General features: G+C 34.4%; 2 protein-coding genes across 2 annotated transcripts; one reads left to right on the top strand and one right to left on the bottom strand.

The window, feature by feature from the left end:
• Nucleotides 1–25: 25 nt before the first annotated feature.
• On the top strand, nt 26–14,832 carry LOC138315860 (centrosomal protein of 76 kDa-like). Its single transcript, XM_069257170.1, has 12 exons — nt 26–208; nt 3,443–3,683; nt 3,831–4,055; nt 4,667–4,852; nt 5,097–5,323; nt 8,564–8,755; nt 9,982–10,145; nt 10,496–10,616; nt 11,057–11,269; nt 11,910–11,997; nt 12,367–12,496; nt 12,952–14,832. The coding sequence occupies exons 1-12, from the start codon at nt 146–148 to the stop codon at nt 13,088–13,090; spliced, it is 1,989 nt and encodes a 662-aa protein (XP_069113271.1). The 5' UTR covers nt 26–145; the 3' UTR covers nt 13,091–14,832.
• Nucleotides 14,833–18,817: 3,985 nt separating this feature from the next.
• On the bottom strand, nt 18,818–21,247 carry LOC138315872 (uncharacterized). The gene has a single exon (XM_069257189.1). It carries the CDS (start codon nt 21,176–21,178, stop codon nt 20,198–20,200), a length of 981 nt encoding a protein of 326 aa, XP_069113290.1. The 5' UTR covers nt 21,179–21,247; the 3' UTR covers nt 18,818–20,197.
• Between the last annotated feature and the right edge of the window lie 1,202 nt (nt 21,248–22,449).

The following is a 22,449-nucleotide window of genomic DNA, read 5'->3' as shown; positions in this document are numbered from 1 at the left end:
CGACGAAATTTACGCATGCGCACAACGTTATTCGCGGCCATATTCGAAAACATTCCCGCATGGAAAAATGTGACAGTATTGCATCGGAAGGTTTATATCGGTTCTTTCTGACAATAGATCTGCATCTTAACACAACCCGATCGCTATGGCTCTCCCACCAGAGAAGATATCTGAATTGAAACAGATCATTCATTCACAGCTTTCGCAGGTAAAAATTGTCGGGCAATATCCGAATCGGAACATGCAGCAGCAAGTTTTCAGCTGTATTTGACATTTGGTGGTAATAATGCTAAGTGCGACTAAGACTACGCCGCATGATTAAAGACCGTTTCAGTATTGCACAGGGATCCCTTTTATTTAGATATGTAGACAAAATCAATATTTATTTGCAATGTACCGTGATGTAAAATGTACGTATTGTACACAATAATGAATTATGGAATATATTGGGGACATGAAAAAGGTTCTGGTTCTTTCTTTATGAGTGTAGTTCTCCTATCAATATCAGAGTGTGTGTGAGGATCCTATCAGACAAGTGGTGTGAAATGTCTGATTTTGTCAAAAGTTTGTTTATCTATGAAAAAGAGGTAGGCATTTGACATTGATGACTATTAAATGTGATTTAAATGTTTTATATCACAGTCCCAACTTCCAAAATATACCCTCAGCATCGGATAAATCGCGTGATTGCCTATCAAAAGTTAAGAGGTTGGACATGATGTTATGTTTCAAAAGTGTCTTGTCATGCTATACCTCTACCATTATTGGACAGGTTGGGGACCATCTGGTATACGCAGGATAGTCCTGCATTTGAGTAATAGTCCTGTATTTGAGGGATAAATTTGTTACTCAAATGCTGGATTATGTGAAATGGAAATGGATAAAGTTGTTTTAAAAATTTGTATCAAAAAAGGGCGTCATCATTTTCAGATACCCATATAACTAATTGAAAACTTTATGTATTTGTTTATGAACTATTGAATTCTATTATCTCACTTTGTAATAAAGTGACAATTTAGGTGCTCTCCATAGACTACAGTGTATAGCCATCAGGGAAATTTAGTGCAAATGTCATGGTTGATTGACTTTTACCTGTGTTCTATTTTTAGCCCCATAGTAAGCAATAGAGGCAGTGTTTTTTTCACTTACTATTTTCAACAGCCCATGCCTTTTCAATTGGGAAAATAACTCGGAATTTGGAAGAAATTGGGAAAAATTTCATGGGTGTGAAAAATTTTCAAAACTACTGGCCCCGGGCAAGTAGAGCCCAATAATTACCTTGCAATTGCCCAAAATTAAATTCCATTGCCTCCAAAATATACCATATTTTTATCGCAGTACTGTACTTACTCGAAAATTGAAAATCAAAAACTTAAGAATTATCTAATAAATATTTCTGATGCTATTCCACAAGATATTTTCCTTTTATAATTAGAAGAAAAATAAAACATTTAATTTTCAGCACTATTTGCATTTTTAAAACTTTTTTTATTCGTTTCACTTTTACATTTTTTTCTAAATTCCTGAATTCCGGAAACCGGATTCCGGCTCCATTATTAGATCCTAAGTGCTACTTCCTACTTTGAACAGAGATCGTTTTACACAGAAAAACTCCTTTATTATGTCGAAAAAATAATAATTAGACGATTAAAAATGTAAGTTAACTCTGGAAACATTGTTGTATAACTTAAAAGCAGTTAACTATTGATTTTATCAGCTTGAATGTCTGTAAAACGTCTCTGAACTGAAGGTGCACCTTGCGACCTAGTTTATGCTCATTTCGATTTTGTTTTCATTTCGTGAAATAAAAATTGTTTCTAATCCCAAATTATTTGTTTAAGTAATGAAGACTATATTTCCACATTTTCGGAATGAAAATCTGTTACAAATTATCAACACAAAAGTCACTGAATTTGATAAGTTTTTATTGGGAAATTTGATTTCAAAATTGGGAAAATAAGGCATTTTTTGGCTAGGGGAAACAGCCGAAGTTCGGCTGTAGATTCGACCAAAAAAACCCACTGAGAGGTGATTTTGTTTGTGACTTTTACAAACATTTAGATGATGAAATTTGTTTCCATTTGAGTAATAATGTGAAAAGTTGTATTAGTGATGATGCCATATAAAAATTATGATGCCCTTTTTTGATGACAATGTTTAAATTAACTTTATCACTTTTCATTTCATAGAATCCTGCATTTGCGTAACAAAATTATCCCTCAAATACAGGACTATAACTCAAATGCAGGACTATCCTGCATATACGGGATGGTCCCCAACCTGTTGGAGTAACACCAATGAATCATGTAGCCTGGTTGTTAGCTGCAATTTTGTAGCTCAAAAGATTTTTAGATAGGTAAAGGTGTCGTCTTTAGAGCTATAATTGGTGCCTATTACTGCTAATGGAGCAAAGAAATGTTTGCGCAAACCATTATTAAAATGTCAGTATGCATTTTACCTTTCATGTTTGATATCACTTACTATAGGCAATAAAACTGAACCGTATAAAATATCAAATTCACAGTGAGACATTATGTTTTCACATAAATATGATGGTCTTTTTGAAGGAAAATTATACGGTAAGTCTACAAATTATGAATTTGATGTCTTATGAGTGGTAAAGTAGATATTAAGAATAGTTGTTATGTTTCTTTTGTACAAAAATATTATATATAAATGCATGTGTACGCTTAAAATAATTGGAAACCTACAACAAAGTATAGAAAACTGCCCGAGTGATTTTCTGAGGCAGTGCTCCACTCCAACATAAAGGGACCATTTCGTACACAATCGAAAGGTATAGTAGGCCGGATACGTATATTCGTTCTACTTGGTTGTTGATTAGCTACATGTGAAAGGCATTGATGGAACCTGCTAACCTCACAGGCTTCAATTAGCTACATGATGTTGGTTGTAATCTAATATTTCTGTTAAAGTACAGCTCTTGTTGGTTGCAATTTGTACAGGATATTAGCATGAATATACTGTATGTACATTTCTGGGTATGGAATTCCATTTGCCACTGCTAGCGCTGCTTCCCATGCTGCAGAGCCTCAAGATCTTTCTAATCATTTAGGGCGTAATTGCATTCGTTATGATGACTTGGGGACCAAATTGTACTATTAGGACATAATGGCTATATACATGTTTATATATACATTTGAATGATGCTTCTGATGTAAATAAAGGGCTTGCAAATAGTTTACAGCCAGACATATTGTTATTACGTTTTTTTTCATATTTTCAAAATAAAAGGTCTGACTCAGTCAGTGTACTGTATATATAAGTATTGTGTTAATGTGTTCACATCTGCTTTCTGCAACAAAATTTTAAGAAATTTATCTTATCAGTAATCAGAATGATACTCTTCATTATGAATATACTGAGATGAGTTACATGTAAAAGATCATGGTTTTAAAACTTTATACGCTTAACCTTTCAGATGGATGTGCAAAATCGTATAAGAGACATTATTTCAGAGTCAATTCAAGATGAGTACCCAGGACGAATGGATCAAGTTGGAGAGGAAGAATTACTGCAAAAACTTAAACAGCGAGGACTTGTAGATGACATTCTCCAAAAGCTTCAGTTCGATAGCGGGAATGCTGGAGCTAATAATGGTCGTCCTGCTACACACTTCCTAGACAAAGATGACAGGCTGACACAGTTGCCTTCTAAAAAAGGTAGCGTAAACTATATATCCACATAGAAAATATAACAATATTGCTCAGTGAATATCTCTATGTAGACTGATTTACAATTTACATACATTGGTCAACTCACTCGTGAAATTTTCCTTCTAGTACTAAAGCATGTTCTTTTTCTTTCAGCCAATATTGATCCTACACGACGCTACCTCTACTTCCACATCCGCAGTGGGAAAGCCTTCCTGGAGCATATAGAAGATACTGACCCTGTCCCTGGACAGGTAACCTCACACTTCACCTTCCATCTGTATTTCCGTGGACAGAGATTCCGGTCCAGACCTGTTCCCTGTGCCTGTGAACCTAGTATTGAAGAAGGGTTTCTCCTTGAGTTACATAAAGAAACCGCTGGTAAATTGTTTTATATTGCATTTAGTATGGTTTGTTTGTTTGTTAGATCTAAATGAAAGTTCTGGTCATTTCAAGCTTAAGTTTACTTATAGATTTCATTTTATTTACTTTCCTACCAAATTAACAATCTACTTTCACTTTTGTTTATGGGAAAATCCATATGTCTTGATCCTGGGAACGCCTTTCACATATATACATCGGAAAATGAAGATGTATTATTTTCTAAGTCCTACATTACATCGAAATTATTTTCCCGATAAAATGCTAGCTTCCATGGCAACAAACACCTGTCGTGACCCATAAAGTTTTATTATTTTATAATGTAAATGTTATTCAAACTATGATCGATGATGATAAATGGAGATCGATTGATCAATTTCCGAGTAGAAACAACTGAATATTGACTAAATCTATTAATCGGAACAACACTAAGAAATAATTTTGTTTTTCTAGCAAGAACAATAGGATATTGACTCATAAAAATGGAAGTGACAAGTTTCATCCTATTCATATTTATTCTTGTTTCAAACTAAAATATTCATCTAAAAAGAATACCAGTAATATATGAATGTGCTAATAAATATCCATATTGTATCTGTTTATTATATCAGGAGAGGCAGCTAAGATGGCGGACCCGTCCTCTATGTTGTCGTTATCTGACCCTATCCACCTGGTGCTGGTAAAGACAGACATGATAGGAGAAACAAGTCTTGTATCTTCACATTTCTTTGAATGGCGGCCAGTGCTAGCAGCATCAGGAGGAAGGCTGTCCATGTCTTTAGAGCTAAAAGGAATTGGTGAGTATCATATGTAGTGTTCACTGTGTTAGTTGAAACATCACAGGTATTGTCTAATTAATGTCTTTTAATAGAGAAAAGAAAGCATGTAAGTGTAGTATAAGGAAGCAAAAATGATAGTCATATTCTGTTTTTGTTACTCATGCATTCTCTATATAACTTCTTCAAAGTACATCACACTTTTATGTGTACTGAAATGGTACTAATGTTTTTGTCCTGTATATCTAATGATGTTTATATTTAGGGAGTGAGAGTAAGGTTGCAGCAGGAGTGCTGGAGATTCTATTGGAGCTTTTCCCTAAAGTTCAAAAGTCAGTTGGCCAAGATATACTGACTGCGCAGTTGACTATGGAGAGAAACCGTCAAGCAGAAAGAGAAAGATTATTTCTTGTATATGCCAAACAGTGGTGGAAAGAGTATCTTCAGATAAGACCGGAACACAGTGAAAGACTGGTCAAGATATTTGCTCAGGTAAACTATGAAAAATTGATAAACCATTCTCCCAACTTAAAGGGATATGAACCTAAGATAATTTGTTCTGTATGGTTAGATATGGTTTTCAGATGTTTAATGAATATTTTATTACAATGATTGGTCATCTAAAAGGACAGGAAAACGTGGGGAATACCAACCGCAAAAAGGGTTAAAATAGACAGTCATATTCTATTTTTGGAACACAACACGAAAGCGGCTCAAAAGCGAGGTTTTAATGAATAACAAACTTGTTGACACAACAAGGAATATTAGTTTTCCACATTTTAAGATGATTTTCTAATTTACTATCATTCAGGGGTGTACAATTCTGAAAATTTTGCACTAGCCCAAGGGCTAGTAGCATCAATTTTTCACTAGCCCTGATCAGAAGTCTACTAGCCCTATTTTTTGTTAGTTTTTATATGTGCATTTTACTCGATCTGGATTTTTTACAAACCTGTACAGAACAAGTACATGTCTAACAGTGTGTTAAATACCATTCTGCTAATAAAGATATCGCACAGATTGCTTCACAGGTACCAGGTATTCATTTAGTAAAAACATTCTTGAGTCAATATTGACAAGGCAACAATGCCATCACATGCAAAATACTTTAGATTTAAAATTATGCTTCTTATTTCACTCAGATATTTCCTTTAAAACTATCAGTAGAAAGAAAACATAATCAGTATATATCTATTAAAGTTTAACTTTGATATTAAAAGCTTAGCAGGAAAATGTAAAGTGAACAATCAGTATTTATTACCTGCTGTTTTCATTTTATAGGTATGATGAATTTAGTAAATAGTACAGTTCATGAAAATTCTGTAAAAAAATCTTTAATTGAAATTACTGTTTTACTGAACACTTACCTATTTTCCCTAATTTTCTGAGCATTGAAAAAAAACTTTATCTAGTAACATTTGCATGATACATTCGTATTTGAATCAAATAATGCCAATTTCATATAGATTTATTACAAGAACTACACAAAATCAATTTTACAATTTACTATGAAATATTTTGTAAATGATTATTAATTAGTACTGCTGATTTTCATTTACAAGTTTTCAACATATCATAAAAATATGCGAAAGATAGATGAAAATATGCAAAAATATTGTACCTATAATTATGAAACCATTATTAAAGTTATTTTGAAAAACATTCAGTGGGTTTATTTGTGTCAACTGTGTTAACTAAGCATACCTATGTATCTGCAAGTGTACATGACAACATTTTACCGTGTATTTTAATCACTTCAAAATGATTCGCTATCCATCTCACAGCAGTAGTACTTTCTGAATCCAACCCCCATATACTCAAATTTATAACACTAAAATGATAATGATGCTAGATAATAAAACTGTCACTTCATAATTGATTCTTATCTAGAGTCAAGAAAGATTAGATTTTCCCGTTCCCTGTCTGTCAGCAACCTCGGCAAACACATGGCCATCTGGGTCACCCAAGCGCTTAACTTTCATCAATTACATAACAAAACGTTTGATGCACCTAGATGAAGAATGTTATTTACGTTTGGGAACCACCTGTGGTATGCATCGATATCGTTTGCTTCAGTTTTGACGACACATTTACTGCTAGTAGAATTCTAATTGGCAATAAAAAGCTAAACTGCTGATTTACAACTGAAATTTCAATGTGAATATAGGATTTTAACAGAAATTTTCACTAGCCCACGGGCTAGTAATGATCGTGAAGCCACTAGCCCTGACCTGAAATTCACTAGCCCCGGACGTCGGGCTAGTGGAATTGTACACCCCTGATCATTGATATATGAAGTATAAGCCATATTTGTTAATATTCGTAATAAAACAATTTGTGTTTAGTGTACTTGAATGATAAGTCAAAAGTCAGACAAGACTTTTAATTCAACGGGGCACCGTGAAGGGAGGTGTTTGACTTAATTGCACATATATACATGAGGCAAGTATAAAGTGGGAAGTTGCTCCCGTCTCTTGCATTGCAGCAACCCATTTATATTTACCTACTTCCCCAATCGGGCAAGTTACCGACTCTTTTTCGTTATCCGTTTTCTATCGGAATTCATTTGTGTTCGCTTCACCCACGTTTTTGACCCACCCTATTGATCATGTTCATTTAACTTGTGCAGTGCATTGTGAGAGGTCGCTTAAGTTCAACACTACTATTTTTATCACACTGCAGTCTACAAAATTGGACCGGGCCGGTTCAAAATACAGAAAGATTGAATTTCCATTATAATTATTTTATTTGACACATTTGCACAGTAACTGATATATTTTACTTAGTAAGGTATCTGACACGTCTTAAATATGTATTTTACTCAGATTTACATGGTTAATTTAGGTTCATGTCCCTTTAATATTGGTGAGATCATAAAGACATCAATTTGGAAAAAAAGTATCACACAATTAACAAGATTTGACAATTTGAATCGATATGTGCTTTCAACAGCAAATGACTCTACGTTATAACAACATGAATAATTACTAAAGTGGTGTCATAAGAGCAGCAATTGTTAGGACATTTAAGACCAAGAATACAAACCCTTTTCCCTATTAAATTAATGTATCTTTTTTCTCATTTTCTTAAGGTTTCTATTGATAAAAAAATTTGAAATTTTAAAGATGCTCCACCGCCGACAGAGCATAAAGATGTTAATCATTTGAACAATAATTGGTGTTTAATCGTGTATATATATGCCTACTTAACACAAAAAATAATTCAAAATAATTTATTTCGCCTTTGGTACATGCGCAATCAGTACTTCATTCCATATAAGATATAGTGTCACGGAATTTTTTCGGGATGCAATTAATTATTTTTCATATTTTTAGCTTGAAGTAAAATTAGAAGCTCAAACTTTTCAATGGTGGTAATGGTGTAAAGTAAGTAACTTTTGTAACTGAAGAAAAATACTAAATCGTCTGCTCCTGTTTTTTTATAGTGAAAAAATACCATTTGTCGGCGGTGGAGCATCTTGAAGCTTGATTTACAGAATGTAATTTTTGTGTTAGCAAAAATTGAAGAGTTTGATTTTTCAATTAACATAACCTGAACTTTAAAGTCATATGTTTCCATTGAACAAGTTTAGTTAAAGGAAGGGGAATCCCCCCCCCCCCAAAAAAAAAAAAAAAAAAAAAAAGTTTAACTTCATTCAGGATGAATGCAAGCTCTTAATCTTTATACAAAATGTTAGATATTATTAATCTGAATCGCATACTTTGTTTACAGGATGAGAATGCTACAAACAGGCCTGTGTGTTCATTTGTGAAGCCATTGAGATCAGGACGACTACTCGATACTGCACGACACTCAGCACGTTTTGTTAGCCTCATACATCACGAACGTATACAAACACTTGGAGGAGGGTCCCGGACAGAACAGTGGACCAACATGCATGCCTTCCTGTGTAGAAACAAAGGGGTGAGTTGGAGATGTCAGCAAAATATATGATTGAGAACATAATTTATCAAAACATTAAAGATGCTCAACCACCGATAGATCATAAACGATACTCATCATTTGTCTAGCAATAATTGGGGTTTAACTGTGTAAATATATGTCTATTTATCACATAAAATGATATAAGATCTTTTTATTTTGCTTCGGTACATGCACAGTCAGTGCTTCATTCCATATAGGAGATAGTGCCACGGAATTTTTCCGGATGCAATTAATTATTTTTGATATTTTTATCTCGAAATAAAATGGGAAGTTCAAACTTTTTCAATAGTGGTAATGGTATAAAGTAAGTAACTTTTGTAACTGAAGAAAAATACCAATTCATCTGCTCCTGTTTTTGATAGATAAAAAGTACCATTCATCAGCAGGTGAACATCTTTAAACAGAATTTTAAACAAGTTGCAAGCATGATTGAGAACATGATGACTGCTCTAATGATATTATTCAGTGGTCTGTTTTTTTTGCCTACTGTGAATTTTCTAGTTAAAGGGACGATTCAGTCTAAGAACACATTAAAATTTGCACTTTCGGAAACAAACTAGTTCTAATAGCAATTAGATTAGTTGGTTTAACTGTGATATGCCAGAAAAGCCAACTGCAGTGAAATGAATGTGAAATGTTCAAATTCGCTTACTGTTCGCCATTACACATAGTGGTCAGATGTTGAACCCTGGACTTTGCCAGTGTTGTAAAGAATTTTTTGTCTAGAACTACTAAAATCACTTTTACAATAGTTTGCTTACCTTATTAGATGCATGTTCATGTCTAAAAATAATTTCAACAATTCCTCAGTGGTAACGTATGTATTGCATTTGTTTAACGTGCATGACTTTGGCTCGGGTATGGTTACAGCTTACATGTTGTACTGCTTAATTATATTGATCAACGATTTGAAATTTCAACGGTATCAATCAAAATACATAACAACGTCGTGCAATTTTTCCATGTTTCTTGTTATATGTTTCATAAGGAATGTAGAACAATTCATTTATGTCATATTTTGCATTGTGGTTATGTAACAGAATTAGCATTAATGAATTGTCCCTTTAAGGAAGAATTGTTAAAGTTGAACACTCTTGTCTGTGTTTAGTGAAATCTAATTATAACCTGCTTATTTTTGTTTTATAATGATGTAGAGGAGAAACAATAATCTTTGAGGTTACTAAGAATGTATGTTGTATTCGTAGGACACTGAGGACCATGCTACTCTACTCTGTAGTCTCCTTCTGGGGTTTGGGTTGGATGCCTATGTGTGTGTCGGCACCAAGTCTAAAGGAGCTGTGGTTGCCTGGGTTATGGCCATAACAGTAGATGGTCAGATCACATTCTGGGAGAGTCTTAACGGCCACAGGTATTAAACAAGCAACTTCATTTATTCTCAAAATCCACAAAAATAAAACACAGCAAATTTATAATAAAAGTGTAAAAAACAACAAAAGATAAATTGTTTTCAAAGATGTAAACCATAATATTTTTTTGTCCTGTTAAAAATTCCTGCTGAATTCATTCATTATAATGATAAACAGTTCTGTATCTGTTAAAGTCAGTTTGTTAAAAAAACAGACGTGATAGTTTATGTATGCATTGAAGTTTTACCTTTGAAATGAAATCTTCAAAATCAATGATCAATAAAACTGTATTTCAAATATAAAAATAATAATTTCTTTTTGCTAATGATGTTAAAATATGTTTTTAATTCAGATATATACACATACCAATAGACCCAAATGCCCCACCACTGGACAAACAACATCGACCAAAGTATCCCTACAAGACTGTCGGCTGTGTGTTCAACCATCAGTCCTTCTATGCCAATAGTCAGGTAAAAAGCAACACCCTGAGCATGTTCTGGCCGAGAAATAATTTAGTATAGATACCACAGTGATATTGATTTGGTCTAGATAAACAGTCATATTTTCACAAATAAATTATGTTTATATATTATGATCCTGCCTGTGGTCTTAATGTTATAACGATTAACATTTGTAATTTAATACTGCGACTAGTGTCTACTGTTTGTTTGGCTATCCTTAAGCAGTCCTTATTGATGTTGATCAGTGGTAGCTCCATTTATAGTAGCTCATTTATTCCATGCGGTTTCATGACATGTACTGCATGTTTCTACCTGTGGCATCTGCCATTACCTCATAATGTATACTGTACTCGACAGCTGTGTTTGTACTTAAACATACTGTAGACTTTGTATAACATATCTATTACACATCTAGTTTAAATTCTCATTTTCTGACCTTTGAACTATAGCCAATGGACTCTGTGGAGGTGTGTGTATTTGACCTGAAAAATGAATCCCGATGGAAGTCAATGTCTCAGGATGCCATTCTGTCCGTTTGTGGTCCAGGTGCCAGCCCTCAGTGGCCTTCACTGCCCCCTCTTTGTGCCTCTAACCTTGACCCGTCTCTTATTAGCAATGACCTTGAACAGCAGCTTCGTGTTCTCACCTTTGAGCATCGAAGGGTAAGTATTCAATATTAACTCATTTCCTCTGAACCTGCATTTGAATTTTCCTTATTGTAAAATTGGGACAGCACATAATTATATATATTTCAAAATTGATTGAGTACATGCTTCCATTGAATTAAAGTACAGCATCAAAGCACTTAATTCTACAATAATCTCATTTTGTGTTTCTGTATCTATTCTATATTTGCATATTACAAAGTTATCAGTTCTTGCGGGTAGGTATTGATTGTGGCGTCATGTGTTTGCGAGCTTTATGTCATACGTTTTGGAGAAAGCGATGTGAATTGTGCTCACAAAATAATGATGTCACAATGGATACCAACCTGGAAGGGAGGCAACTCTGAAGTATGCAAAGACGGAATTCAAGAGCATTCAATAACACATAATTTAAAAGAAATTATATTGCAAGTGCTTTATTATGAAAATGTTACAAAAATATTTTGTTACATTGCAATGTTTGTAAAAGAGAGAAATAATTTTTGAATGCCAACATATGAAAAACGTTGAGATTTTTCCTGTTCTATTATGATGTGAATGGAACTCATTAGATATTTATATAATCTAATGTTTATATATGTTACTCATTAGATATGTGTTAAACTGGTAGCCACTTTAAAATGTCCTTTATTAACAGGACCAGGGTTTGACGACGGCCTGGGACGACCAACTCAGCTATCTCCTTACACCTGCATTGTCAGCATATGAAATGGAAAGGGTCACAGGTATTCATCAGCTATCTATCATATCTATCATTAAAAATAAAAAGTAGAACCACAGATTTAATTTCCAAGTAGAAGAGTAAATGCTTCAACTGTTGAAGTATTCAGTTTATCCTTTGCTTTCAGTGATATCAGATACCAGGCCGTTTCTTGAAAATAGTACAATTATACGTTTAGTTGCACACAAATAGACTTGTTCATGCCAACCATTCATTGGTAGAAAACAAATATTTATGAAAGACAGTCTCAAAGATGAAGTTTCAATGGTCTACTAAAAGCTATCCTAGCAAGAATTCTATTATGTACTCCTATTTTAGCTATTTTAACTGTTGCTGGTTTAGTGAATAGCTGTTTCTTTTTCTCCAACTTCAGGACTGACAGCTGGTAATGAAGAATTCCAAGACTCAATAAAACAGGCTGTTCCAGATGGTCATACGTTTAAAGGTTTTCCAATACAGTTTTCTCATCGTAATGCTCGCAAGGCCTTTGTAACATGCCTCAAGTAAGTACACATAAGTTTCATTATGTTACACTTGTAGTGTGTTTATAACTCACTTTAATTACACCCAAAACACAATGCTTATAGGAAATTTGTCTGATCTAACAATGTATTTTTGTCAAAAGGTTTGCAAAAATATATTCATATTGAGCAATTAATAAGATCTGGACTGGCATGCAGGAATTTTCACTTGTGTATGCCCATGTTGAAAATAAACTATGACAGTTAAAGTTGTGTAACACAGCTTATTTATTGAGCTAAGCTTTGAGATGTCAGAAATATTGAGCATTGAGTTTGCTTGATAAAGTTTTACTCTCTTTACAAAGCTTTTATCTTAGATTTTGAACACAAACATTAAAAATTTCCTAACAGATATATAAAATTACATACCTGAATTTTAATATAGCTGAATAGATCTAAAAGTATAATTCCATTGTTCTTTTTTTTTTTTTTTCCAGGTCTCCAGTCTGCGAGGAAATCATCAATTGTCGTGGAGATCATGTGCGATTAGCTGTACGAGTGCGGATATTTCCCTACCCAGAGTCTGCATGTGCCACATGGGTAATGTTTGCTGCCAAATATAAATCTGTGCTTTAGAAACTTGTATTTGTGTTGGATCAGGATGATTGATCAAAGGTTGGATGTTGAAGTCTGGAATGTAAGCTATAAGTGCCATGTTCAATGACCTGGGTTCCTGTTGACTGTTTACTGAAAATCTAATGGAGGAGAAATTATTTAGACATCAGATGCTACATGAAAATTTGGATTTCTAAACATTACAGCTTTTGACATACTTAAGATAATATTTGATGGCTGACCAAATCGGAACTATGTTAGGTTGCTACATATTGAGTTAGGGTTGAATGGTAAGCCTGTAAAAATGTAGCTGTGTGATATCTATAAGAAAACCAACTTGGTGTGGAGTTTAAGGCCATGGAAATCTCGGACATGTTTTATTATGATTATTCTATCAATAACCTACAATAGAATTGGCAGGAACATGATAGGCAAAACTATCAGAACATTTAGATGTTTGGATAAATGGTTATTCTTGTATTGTAAACATACTTACTCTTGACTAATCCAAAAGCGTTTTTAACCCAAGGGTATTGTGTGAAACCTAAATTTGATTGTGGTTATAAGTGTACAGTGAAGTGGTTATGAGTGCATGTGGTGTGGCAGTGTGCTGAACTTTGGATTGTACAGAATTTGAATTAAACTGTGATTTTGGAATGTTACATTTAAATACATGGAAGTGTGGATGGGTATGCTATACGGAAGTGCTACTTATAAATGGCAGTAGTGTTGGACTGTGGAAGATTGTCGGAGAGCATCTTGTTATGTTAGGTGTATGTGTTAAAAGTTGTGTATGTTGATCGTACTGTTGGTGATATGACATAAAATCACTCATTCATTGTGATCATCTTATATGTGATATAAATTGTAAAATAATCTGCAAATATGTGATAGAGATATATATAATAGTGTAAAGACATGTAGAGCAAATAAGCGGTGGCCTTGTCAGTACTTTGTATTCGATATTAAAGGTTTGTCAATACCGATAATTAAAAAAAATGTTGGAAGTCTATAGTCTGAATCAGGGTCACTAAACGCATCCTCAAAAGTTGTAGGAATTTGTGATTATTCTATCTTTTTGCTATTACTTTGTGCAAAGTGAAAAATTGATGACTCCTCTCCTCTCAAAATACATAAAGATAATTATAGATAGTATTCTCATGATTTGAATACCTAAGATGTTACGCTAAAAAAATTGTTCTAATATTAATTCACCCCTGAAGACATATTTAGACTCGTCTAAATATAAGACTAGGCCAGTCCATTATGAAATTTTAGGGATGAATGAGTTAAGTCAGTGGACATATTCTCTGGCTACTGGATTATAGTCCTGGCTTTGAAATTTTATAGACTGTAATAGTACATTTAAACTCGATAGAGTGCTTTTTTTATCTCATCTTTGATGACAGATCTGACATTACTTGTAGCAATAGGATTTAACCTATTAGCTTTATTGATTCCCTCCTATTTGTTTTGTTTATGATGGTAAATATTTAGTAGTAAGTTGCATATTATTTAGTTTTTATTAATATGTATGATAGTTGAATGGCAAAAGAATTTGGTTTTGTACAATTGATATAAGAACAATTATGTAGTAATGAAATGTAAGTCTTAAAAATTATTTTTTATAAGTTAAAGTTTTGATATTATGTTTGTAAAAGTATAATTTTGATGTTTTAAAGAAAACATTGTTTTGAATTTTAATTTTGTTTAAGCTATTATATAATAGTGCCAGTAACAGAGAATAAAATATGATGACACTTTATATATAGTTGGTTTTTCAGTATGCATGTAGATATTAGGTAGAAAAATGGTATTTTTTCTCACCATATACCATATTGGACCCAACAAGCACTCAATGAGGTTAAAATAATGAAAAATGAAGGGGTGCTTAATATGACCAGATTTGGGCTATTTTTTCAAAACCTTCTTGCACAGAGCAAGTCATTAAGTAATTTACGGTACAAAATAAATCAAATGCATTCTGTAGAGAAACCTACATGGTTTTTATGTCACCTGATCTAATGCGAAAGCCGATAGTCTTTTGTCCGTCGTCGTGCGTTAACATTTCCTTGTGAACACGATAACTTGAGTAAATATAAACCGAGCTTAATGAAACTTTGTATGTATACTAACATTGGAAATATCTAAATCAGCTTCATTCGACGGTTATTCACGGAGTTATTGCCCTTTGCACTAATGATTATTACTGGACCTTGTGAACGCGATAACTTGAGTAAATATAAACCAGGCTTAATGAATCTTCCTATGTAGACTAACATTGGAGATATCTCGAACGAGTTTGAAAATCAGCGTGAATTGACATTAATTTACGGAGTTATTGCCCTTTGCACTAATAATTATTATTGGACTTTGTGAACGTGATAAATTTAGTAAATATAAACCAGGCTTAATGAATCTTCCTATGTAGACTAACATTGGAGATATCTCGAACGAGTTTGAAAATCAGCGTGAATTGACATTAATTTACGGAGTTATTGCCCTTTGCACTAATGATTATTACTGGACCTTGTGAACGCGATAACTTGAGTAAATATAAACCAGGCTTAATGAATCTTCCTATGTAGACTAACATTGGAGATATCTCGAACGAGTTTGAAAATCAGCGTGAATTGACATTAATTTACGGAGTTATTGCCCTTTGCACTAATAATTATTATTGGACTTTGTGAACGTGATAAATTTAGTAAATATAAACCGTGCTTAATGAAACATTTTATGAAGACCTATTTGATCTATGTTCATGATTCGTGAACAAAAGACATCAATTGGCTCGTAATTTACATAACTAATTTGTATCAAATATCAGGTGAGCGTAAGGCCCACGGGCCTCTTGTTATAGTTTCATCATTAATTGATAGGCCTCTAAAAGTAGGAGGGTGCTTATTGGGTTAGAAAAATGCTAGGTACAAATGAGATACAGTAAAGGTACAAATGAGATACAGTAAAGGTACAAATGAGATACAGTAAAGGTACAAATGAGATACAGTAAAGGTACAAATGAGATACAGTAAAGGTACAAATGAGATACAGTAAAGGTACAAATGAGATACAGTAAAGGTACAAATGAGATACAGTAAAGGTACAAATGAGATACAGTAAAGGTACAAATGAGATACAGTAAAGGTACAAATGAGATACAGTAAAGCTAACAATATATTTGACAATGCTTTCCTCATACTTTTTTGTTGGATTAATTAACGTTCTGTTAACAGCCAGGGTCATGCAAGGACAGCCTCCCATGTATGTGGTGTGTAGTGAGAGGTGAATGTTTTGGGAGATTGCGGTATGTGGAAATATTGCCCTTTTTATAGCGCTATATCACTGAAGCATGCTGGCGTAATTGCAAAAGGCTGCTATAAATAGCGGATCACAAATATCGCATATAAGAAGCCATCTCAATTGATACAAATGTTCTTATAGACACCATAAGTTACTCGTTTGTTTGTTTAGTTTTACGTCCTATTAACAGCCAGGGTCATGTAAGGACGTGCCAGGTTTGTTGGTGGAGGAAAGCCGGAGTACCCGGAGAAAAACCACCGGCCAGCGGTCAGTACCTGGCAACTGCCCCACATGGGATTCGAACCCGCATCCCAGAGGTGGAGGGCTTGTGGTAATATGTCGGGACATCTTAACCACTCGGCCACCGCGGCCCCATATAAGGTACTCTGAACATGACAAGAAGACTTCACGAAAAAAATAGTTCAACCGACCTGTTTGGGGCTAAAAATGTAAATTTCCGGAAAGAGCCTCAAAGTCCACATTTTAACTATTTTTTCGTAAAGAGTCTTCTTGTCATGTTCAGAGTACTTTATAGTGTATATAGGAGCACTTGTATCAATTAAAATGTCTTCTTATATGCTATATTTGTGATCCGCCATTTAAAGCAGCCATTTGCATTTACAACAATAGGCTCCTGCGCTATTTGCTGGTCCGATATGTCTTCTTCAGAAATATACATTTTTCTCATATTATACTGAATTTTACAAGCAGCTTCACAAATAACATATCAACAGTAAGACTGACAGTTAGCCAGGGTATATACCAACAATTAAGGAAATTAGTTCTGTTCAATTGCAGCACAGTAATGAGTTTTAGGCTTGCAAAATATCACTGTTTAAAGCCTTTACATGAACCTTAATTTGAACAGTCGGGCAAGGATGGCTAAAGTCGGTAAAAATGGTGTGAATGTATCCAGTATAATTTCTTATGAAATGGAAAAATAAAATCTCTCGTCAAAATCTGTCTGCGTACGAAGAAATTAATTGAAAGTATGGAAATTCTAAACCGTCCTCCCGGCTCACTATGTCCGTGGTTACATTTCCACGCAGCCTCGCTTTCAATGCTTTCAACTTTTCTTTACTTCAATGGTCAGAACTGGGAAACGTAAGCAGAACTTGACCGTCGTATTAATATGTGAGAACTTTTGGAAGGCCAATGAACGCATTTAGACTGGTTTTCTTTGCCCGACTATTCACTTTAATGAGTTTACATTAATGGTTAACTCACCTTAAATTATATGAAGTTAATGACGGACCAATCAGATGTATTCATTGATTATCATTCATCGATGAAAATTGATTTTTTTGGCTAGATGTTTAAGGCTCGCTTGCATATTGCGCATGCTCTACGCAATTATAACGTAAAGCTCTTTTTCTCAGGGTAGTGTGAACAGCGCACACCTGTACAATTTCTTGGTGCAAACTTACTAAAGATACGTATAGATACTAATCTAACCAGGTGGTCATCGCGAAGTAATGTCCACTGTTAGTCCGAAGTAATGTCCACTGTTAGTCCGAAGTAATGTCCACTGTTAGTGGATTATTACGTTAATGTTAACATGCAGTAATGTTTATTTTTCTACCTGATAATCGTTAAGACTCTTTCCGCCTAATCTGTTACTAATATTCCAACTTAAGATACTCCGTTGGCTTTATAGTACAATATAAAATACACCTGTCCACTTTAGTTGGGAATGTAAGTGGTGTGACAGTATTATCTAAAATCATCATTTTGATATCTTTTACCTACTTAGATAAAAAAAAATAAAACTTTGCGGACGCTATAATCATAATTAACTGGATACAGTAGGCAGTGATGATGGAAGATATTACTCGCTTGAATAGGACAAAAAACATCATCGAGGAACATCGAACTATACAAATTGGTTAGCTGGACCAATGGGGGAAAATTGTAAATATCATGTACAAAGCCTAAGTAAGACTGTCATTAAAATAACCAAATAATAGATTCTTTTGAGAAGAGGATGTAATAGGAAAATACACATCAATATTCCAAGTGCCACACACTGGCAGGGAACAGGAGATTTAATCATACGGGTTAGAGACGTGGAACAGTTACCATAGATTGGAGGTTTTCCCGGGAAATTCTTGATCCCCCCCTAACAATTCTTATGCGTCCTCAAAACGTTCAACGCTGTTAATTTGAGGTAAAACAGGCAAAGCTAATCGGAACCGTGACAAAATGGAACAATGTCAATTTCCGCGTGGTAATTATCGAATAAAACACGAGTCACGTAGACATCAGTGAATAATTCATTTTACTGCAGAAGACTCACGTGATCACTTACAGAATATATGGGGCAGTGTTGTTTTAATTCTGTCCAGTAGACACTTTTATATGTACTATACACGACATTTGACTGGATAACCAAGACCTGTATAAGTTAATTATAAAGTTGTAAATAGGAATTTTGTGTGTTTAAAACTTAATTAAAAGACGTACCGTTATCATGAAGATCTTTTTCGCCCAACTTTAACATATAAAGACTGTTAGCGCGTGCAATCAATTACAATTACGTAACTTGAACACATGCATATTAAAGGACGCCATAACAACATGCCTATACGCACTGCTTGTACACAAATATTTGAGAAAAATCAAGAGCTATTTGTTGATAGCTTTATTGCAATATCTTACTACAATACAAATTTTAAACATTAAATGCACAACGGGTAAAATATAGACCGGAGAAGCTCTCTTATTCTACCACGCTGTCTCAGTATGAATTTAGAATACAATTTAGGATCCTTGGCAATTAAGCATGTCCTTCAGGAATCGATCAAATTAATTAGTGTGAACTTGAATAGAGTTCGCCTTCAGTTAAAGAACAGACTTTGTTGTCATTCCTCAATTTACCACATGTTCAAATAGAAGGTATCCGACCTCTAACATATTCAGATAAACACGTTTTTAAGATTTTAACCGAATCAATTTTAATGCTCTTATATATGTTAGATGCCTAAAATCATGTCTATGGATGCTAGGATATTGTGTCCCCAAAGGGGGCATATCACCGAAAGTGGGTATCCTTCGAGGGAAAGAACATGGCCCTAACCCCTCAGATTAAAACTCCTGTCAACTTGACAATGTGACTCGAAAGTACGGCACTGGGGGTTCTCACAATTTAGAACACAAACCAATAATTTTATCGCCATCATATTCGGTTTTTCTATGTCAACGTTTAAAACGTTACGGACTGTCGTTAACTCTTTCTAGTTCTCATATTGTGTATTTGTCTGGCTAGTATGATCTAGATTCAAAGTGATCGCGTGGAAATGCATTCGAAGAAAATAAATGGATATTTAGTTTTCAACAGAGAAACAGTGTTTTTTTATGGATAGTGACTTACAAAGATTTACACAGAGCAATTCCAATAAACAAATTAAGAAGAAGAAACTCGTGCCAATTTTAGTCGCCTTTTACTATCAAAACGTTCCAACCAATAGGACAGTATTGTTTCAAAATATATGTATTTTGATAATTAACCTCTTTTCACTCTTCAAACACATTGAGCAAAGGTTTCGATACATAGAAGGCTTTGAATTTCCTTTAATCAATCCATTTATTTGTTCGTTTTACACGGTGTTGATTATTAATATATGCTCCGATTAAGAGATTTTAAATACATGTAATCCCCATTGCTTCAGATAGAAGAAAAATGTTTTCAGTGAAAGAAAAGAGAGCAAGTTGATAATTGATTATCTGGTGAAGCTATCCAAAGCACACACATTTACAATTATTCATTTATGCAACAATCAAATGAGTTAAAGTGTTATATGTTAGAACATTTTACATGCACATGTACTATTTAGGAAGCCAAAGAACATCATAAGGCCAATCTGAACTTTCTTTTGCCTTCAAAACTTTCCTGACTTTACTTGGATAATGTGGCACGAAATTTAAGTTCTCCATGTACCTAATAATTTCCTCACCGGAAGGCATGCTTCGATGGAACTCCCACTCCATTAGAACTCCTATCACTTTTGTCCTTCTGAAAAATGATTTTGATTTTTGCAAAGCTTTGTGTTCAGATCCTTCTATGTCAATTTTTATTAGAACTTTCGGAAAGTCACCTATTACAGGTAAATCCAACAGATCGTCGAATGTCACCGTATTTACCGGATGAAGCCAGTTGCCGTTAACCCGTCCCTGTTTCAACTTTTTGATATGTTTGGAGTCAACATCAACAAAGGTGCCTCCCAGGTTTCCATCCTCAGCTCCGAGGTTTACTGTCCCTCTCCAGTTAGTTATGGCATTATGTACTATCGTTACACTGTCGTGTAAATTTCCTAAATCAACAGAAGCACATAAAGGTTCTACGCTAAAATGCAACGCTTCGACAGAAATGACTTTACGTCCTGATTGAGCTATGGGTAAAGAATGGACACCAATATTTGCCCCAATGTCAATAAAGTTTGCTTCCGGTTCACTTTTCAACAGATCAAATAACATAATAGACGTTTCTGGTTCGTAGGCATGTTTCCGCCTTATTGTTGCAGATATCGCTTCATCGAATTGCGGGTTGTGTATGAATATAGGTGTTTTACCCACTGGTGATATGAGTGTTTCATTCCAAAATTCTGGACATTCGCCACAAACAGCAGGGTTCCGTCTCCACACTCCATTCGACATGGTGAACACAGAATGAGGATACTTTCTAAATTGACGTCGACAAATGGACGCCATCGGTTTATATAAGAGACTATAGTACTGGACAATGATGGTAACCACCAATACAAATATAATTCCAATTACTATACGAAACTTGACTCGCTTCCACCTCATTGCTGCAACTGTTTCAATTATCACATATTTTCACCTAAGGTCAACAGTACATAATGTAACAACCACACCCGAATCTACATCTTACTTCGATTTTTGTTCCTTACATGTTTGGGAAATATGTACATATGTTCCAGTTTTTGCCGTGATATTTAATTATTCATAATATAATGATCAGGTCTGACTATTTCACACCAATATCATTCATTCCACAAGGCTTGCTTCCAAGGCTGATATTCAACCCCGTTGCGTCATATAAAATTTCACATGATGATGCTAAAATTCCATAAAACAGTTCTAGATTCTTCTGAAGTCGTCGAAAGAAGGATTTTTTATAGTTGTTTACGCCAAAACTTAATCCCTTTCCATCCAATTATAAGTATTGGATTTTATGCAGAACGAATTCCGCGACATTCTTGCAATTCTGCTAATGCAGCTATGGGATGAACTTCATTCAAGTTTAAACCTTACACCTTGTAATGATTAAGATAACCGGGTCTATATATACCGAGATAACAAATAATTAACACCTCAGCCTCAGTGTAACCCGCGTGTTAATTATACCCACGTGCCCCAAAGAGACCATGATAACTGACCGCTAGATCAAATGCTAACAGGGAAGATTGATTTGTGCTTTTTCGTCTTTGATTAATTATACATGTACCTGATCTGTATACACCTGTTATCAGCTACATATACAAGTATATAGGGCATGGTGGTCAAGGGAAGAAACGGGAAACGGCAATGACAATATCGGCATGCACACATGCAAGGTTTGTAATTAGGGATGAGCATACAACACAAAATACTTGCGTGGCGCAGACTTGGGATTTAACCTAAAATCAGGTTTTGTAATCAAACATTTAAGCAACCGCATTCACGGATAATTGAATCTAATTAAGGTCAATTTAAAACGACCGCATTGTTAATCATTTATAGACTAAACATATAAAGGCTTATTCTCTTGTTTGTCTCGAACTTTACTTAGAGAAAGCCTCACAGAAACAGCTTCCACTTTTTGAATTCTTTAAAAGCTGCATTTAAAATAGAGGTACGATTTATCCTTGACAATATCGCGATTCTATCTTTTTCCTAGTTTTTGATGGGAAGATATTGATCAGTAAACAAGTAGATATGTTTTATTTGTAATGACTTAGCATCATATGGAGTGAAAAATAAAGCCAGTAAAACACTAAGTTACATATAAAGACATTTATATTAAAATCCTTACTTATTTCCATCAAAGCAATGCAGGCGTTATTGATTTATCGATG

The sequence above is a fragment of the Argopecten irradians genome, chromosome 2 (genome assembly GCF_041381155.1).
Source record: "Argopecten irradians isolate NY chromosome 2, Ai_NY, whole genome shotgun sequence".
In the NCBI taxonomy this organism is placed as follows: Eukaryota; Metazoa; Mollusca; class Bivalvia; order Pectinida; family Pectinidae; genus Argopecten; species Argopecten irradians.
This window is presented reverse-complemented; position numbering and strand designations above follow the sequence as displayed.